Below are 5110 nucleotides of genomic sequence, written 5' to 3' on the forward strand. Positions count from 1 at the left end.
CAAAATTGTCCTCATTTATATCACCTTTTTTTTGTTCAGTTTTGTCAGAGATGGGTATTCCATTGCCATCCAGATATTGTAGGTGCATGAATTCAGCAAAATATTCCAATATAGTTCAGTAATCCACAATACTAGTGGGTTATCCATAGGACTGGCAATGTCTGAATCTGATGACTTGAGCCTTCTACTGCTCAGCATATAAACATGGCTTCATTTTTCATGCCTCATTTCTACACTTTTCTGATGGATGGTTAAGACCAAGATAACGCAAGACCTATGTAACAAAACATGTAACTTTTGTATCTGACACGGTCAGTCAAGTCCCCTCAGGACTTATCCTGAAACCATGTACCGCACTTTGTAGATCCTTTGTCAGTGTCAGCCATGTGGATGAGTCATGGTCACTGCTTCACCATTTAGAAGATTTTTTTTTTTTTCTTTTGGTGGAACCGGGGATTGAACTCAGGTCCTAGTGCTTGCTAGGCAGGAGCTTATTCTACTGAGCTCTTTCCCTGGCCCAGTTAATGCTTATATTGTTTGACCAACTTTACGTGCCCATATCTGGTAATATAAGCAACTACTCTGAAGATAACAATATGCAATATAACAATCATTGTTAATTTCCTATCATCTTGCTTTGAACTCTGTATTAGTTTTTATTCTCCTTAAAATAAAAAAGCAATCTGCATGTATTAATTAGGCAAGCTCTCCAAAAGACAGATGACAGATAGATGACAGACAGACTGACAAACAGATATCAGCAAGCCCCCCTGCCTTCTGCAGTACTGGATATTGAACCCAGGGCCTTGCACATGCTAGGCAAGTGCTCTACCCCCGAACTATTTTATTTTATTTTTGAAGCCAACCTTTAGAAACTGTATTTCTCGTGGCAATTTTGTTGACAGATTTTTCCAGCTTGGCATAGAATACCTTAATAGCTACTATCTGCCCAGCACTCTTATGTTTACAGTTCATGACTGTGCCCTAACTTCCCTCTCCCACTTTTCCAAGAGTTGCATCCATTTCCATTTCCAAGCCTGGCTTCTATTTACCTCTCCTCAAAGGCAAAGCCTAAGAAGCCCCAACTGGACCAGCGTCATGCCCTCTCCTCACAGCCACAGCCACCTCAGCCCATTCTGCATCCCCGCTGGCCGGAGCTACACCGTCCCCTAACGAGACAATACAACAACACTCTTTCCGCAAACTATTTTAGAACATGAAAATTTTACTGCTTTACGGGTTGTTATTTTATCATTTTAAGGTATTTCAAATAGAAGAGGTTCACTATTAGTTTTATTTTGCCATGTTGTAAGAACTAGAAGTCTTTAACACACATATAAATTGCATCAATGGCATTTATTTTTTTGTAGTATATTAAAATTTCCTTAGTGGAGGAAGGATAAAAGGATAAAGGTATAGTATAGCTTTACCAATATCACTGATAATAGTGAGGAACTGATATTTTGCCATGGAAATTTGCGTGCATTATTGTAGCGAAGTATTCTACTTCCACTTGCACACCACATAACATACCTTATAGTGGATGCATCATAGAATATAAAATATATCAAATTATGTAGCGGGTAGGGTTAATCTTTACCAGTTTGACCAAAGAGTAGGTTGAGTTAGCTTTAGAAATCAGCAAAATAGAAAACAATTTGGGAAATATTTTGATATCCTAAGTATCCATCCTCTTTGAGTTAATGTATGTGTGTCATATGCTGACAAATATTTTTAGATTTTTGCACTCTTAGTTGTATATAGAGGAGTTATAAGTCTTAAAATAAGGAGAAAAATTTATAGAACATAATATTTAAATTTATGAAGTGATAATGATTATATTGACAACTTACTGATCATTGTACATAATCTCATGATTAATAATCTTATGAAGTTTCTATTTTCCTAATGTTATAAATGAGAAAATTGAGGTCTATAGAGGTTAAATAACTTACCTCCAGTCAAAGAGCTCATATGATATAGAGCCAACATCATAAACCCAGTTTATTTTGATTTCAGAACTGTAACTAATGACTGATAAAGGCTTCTCCTGGAAAAGTTTATACTTTTAATATCCATTATATGTAAACCAAATTGTTTTACTTATAAATGTTGTAAAATAATGTCTCATAATCTATCTCATCAGTTATCACTATTAAAAACCTGTGTGTCTTTTTCTCCCTTTTTTCTTATATGCAAACTACATATTCTGAGGTTTTTGATAACAAAAGCATGTGCCAGCACCTGGATAGCCATTATTAAACTCCTCTACATTCCAGGAATTGTGTTTTTATCTGAAGAGGACAACTTATCTTGTTTTTTATTGGTGGATTTAAAGGCTTGTGACTGGTGAGAAGAGAATGTCCTGCAGTCATTTGAAAGATGCCTGTGATCTTCTCCCTTCTTTAGGGCTTCTGGGGTGTGACTTGGCTGTCTATTTGCCGTCTGTTTCTGATAAGTGAGTTTTAAGTCTCTAGCAGCTCTTGGGAATTTTGCTGGCAGAGACCTGATGAGATCATTCTGCTTCCTGCTGAATTTCCTTTCTCTGTTTTTTTTGACTGTTCTGTGGAACATGACCCCGGAGCATTCAATAATACCTCTGTTCCCGTAGGAACTATTGGCCTACGCTCTGGTTTTATCTCTCTCTGCACAAAAGCTCCATGTCTCTGGAAAGGAAAACAAAGTTGACATTAACTGGGGGAACACAAACTACTGGAAGAGGGAGTTTAGTTTGTAGAGCAGCTCAATTCCTGTTATGTCTCTTCACTGGGTGTCACCTTAGCCAAAATTACAGACATCACCATAGTAATTATTGATGAACATTGTAAACAAATTACAAAACAGGATGCACCAGTAAAGGAGCAGAAAAGAAAAGAACCAGAAATTCAAAAAAGCATCAATTCATTATCTTCTATTTCTCAACTCTTCTATCATTTGGATAGTATAAGACTTATATTATTTTTTTTCTTGCTGTGTAGGTTGCTATGGATACAACACAAACAATTGAACCTGAGAATTTATGATTGCATTCCAAATTTCTATTAGTTCCAACAAATGGCCTAGTTATAATGAAATATGAAAGCAAATATCTGTAGATGAAAACATCCAACCAGAGACTATTCATTTGTATTTGACTTTATAAATCTTGCATAAATCTCCTGATATGCATGAAAAATTTATAAAATTGCTTTGATATTATCTTAATCAAATAATTGTAGAAATTTAAGTAAACCAAATCCCCGAACTCTTATTCAAAATTATGACATCATTCCTTGATTTTTACTATGGGATGTAGCTGAGACTCTATCCTAATAATACATTTGTTTAAATAAACTTTTATGAAGATGATTATAATTTGAAAAGCCTTAAAGCTTTAGCATAAATCTGATGTGAAGTATTAAATAATCTAAATAATGTCTCACCTTTCCCCGGATGGGCTCATTGGGGGAATTCCTGGCATCATATTGATGTATAAAGGAGATGTATTCTATAAAATTGTTTTGAAGTTCTGCTGGTGCATCTGGACAGACAAGGGGAACTAGGAAATAGAAAAGATACTTTTGTGAAGTCAGGAAATAATTAGATTTAGATAGATTATTGTTCTATAATTTTAGATTATAGAACAATAATTGACATTCCTAATATTCATTCTTTTAAAAATGCCCTAAATGAAATTCAACTATGCAAGGTTACTTACCCACACACAGATAATAAACATAATGGATATACCATTCTGTCTCCATGAAAAGAACAAGTCAAAACAACTAAATTAGCCCCATATATGGAATATTTTAAATTGATGTTAATAGTAACATAAAAATATTAAAAGCCTTTGACTTAATATGTTAGATTCTTTTACATAGATATGGATAAAGGTTAGGGGAAATATAAGCATAATTTGTTTGTCAACTACTTTTTTTTTTTTTTTTTTTTTTTTTTTGGCAGAACCAGGGATTGAATTCAGGCCCTTGTGCTTGCGACACAAGTGCTTATTCTACTGAGCCATCTCCCTGGCCCTTGTCAACTATTTTTAATTCTAGAAAGAACATAAGAAATTTTATTCTGAACATGTAGTGGCAGCCAAGCAGGAAGGTAGTGGACAAGGAATTCTACACTAAAGTTGCTACCAGCAGGACTATGGAATGGGCTGGAAGACCATGGACAGTTGAAGTTGTAGTTGGGACACATAATACCTTCATTTCACCCAATAGTGTAAGTTCTAAGCATTGGCCACAAGTATTAAGCCCTTTGAAATCATTTTTTAATAACTTCAATCTGAATGATGAGAATATAGGCATTCATTACATTGGTCTCTCTGATATGTTTAAGAATTTGTATTAGTTCCACTTTTAGCAGGCAATTAAAGAACTGGAGTATTTTCTAAAGGATGCTGACAAAGTTAATGAAGCAATTCTATCAAGGAAAAAAGTTTAAAATCCCTTTAAAATAATTCAAACAGCAGTTATGCATACCTAGCATGTCTATGGAACAACATTTAAGAAACTGGCAACAGTGGTTACTGTAGGGAGAAAATGCAGTAACTAAACAGGCAGAGAAAGCCAGACTCACTTTCCAGTGTCTAACCCTTTTTATCATTTGAACTTTGTAGCACAGTCTATGTTAATTATTAAAAATGAAATTAAATATAATTTTAAAATCACACCTTTAAAATAAGCCATAATTCATATGCAAGATAAATGTCAGTAAATTTGTTTTCAGAATTATGAAGATTAGGGAAAATACTTATAAAGTCTGTAGGATGCCAAGATCAAATTGTAAAAACTTTAAAGTTAGCTAAGGAATACCTTATTTGTGTCCCAGGGAAAGGAGCAGAAAACTGGAATCTAATGGCTTATCAAAAAGTGGTGAGAAAACCAAAGCTTTTAGCAACCTGGTGTGAAGGGTTTAGCAAACTAGTGTGCAGAGCTGGTGGCGGCTTGGGCTGGAAGGTGGGAAGGTTCAGGTGTAGCCAAAAGAACAGGCTGGGAGACAGCTTTTAAAACCTGCTCTTGAGAGTGCAGGCCCGGGGAGTGAGTGAGATGACGGGGCTGCGGGATCCTGAATAGACCCAGAGCGCAGGCCCGGTGAGTGAGTGAGATGACCCAGGCCG

The 5110-nt window shown here is 35.5% G+C and overlaps 1 protein-coding gene across 1 annotated transcript in view; it reads right to left on the minus strand.

Moving 5' to 3' along the window:
* Window positions 1-632: 632 nt before the first annotated feature.
* Window positions 633-5110, minus strand: part of CUNH2orf73 (chromosome unknown C2orf73 homolog) — a 34429-nt gene continuing 29951 nt past the window's right edge. The window contains exons 4-5 of the mRNA XM_023703561.1: window positions 3423-3538; window positions 633-2666 (exon numbers count right to left, since the gene is read on the minus strand). Coding sequence (XP_023559329.1) covers window positions 2466-2666; window positions 3423-3538 — 317 coding nt within the window. The 3' untranslated portion in view covers window positions 633-2465. The remainder of the gene's footprint in view (window positions 2667-3422; window positions 3539-5110) is intronic.

The sequence above is a fragment of the Octodon degus genome, unplaced genomic scaffold (genome assembly GCF_000260255.1).
Source record: "Octodon degus isolate 3935 unplaced genomic scaffold, OctDeg1.0 scaffold00174, whole genome shotgun sequence".
Taxonomy (NCBI): Eukaryota; Metazoa; Chordata; class Mammalia; order Rodentia; family Octodontidae; genus Octodon; species Octodon degus.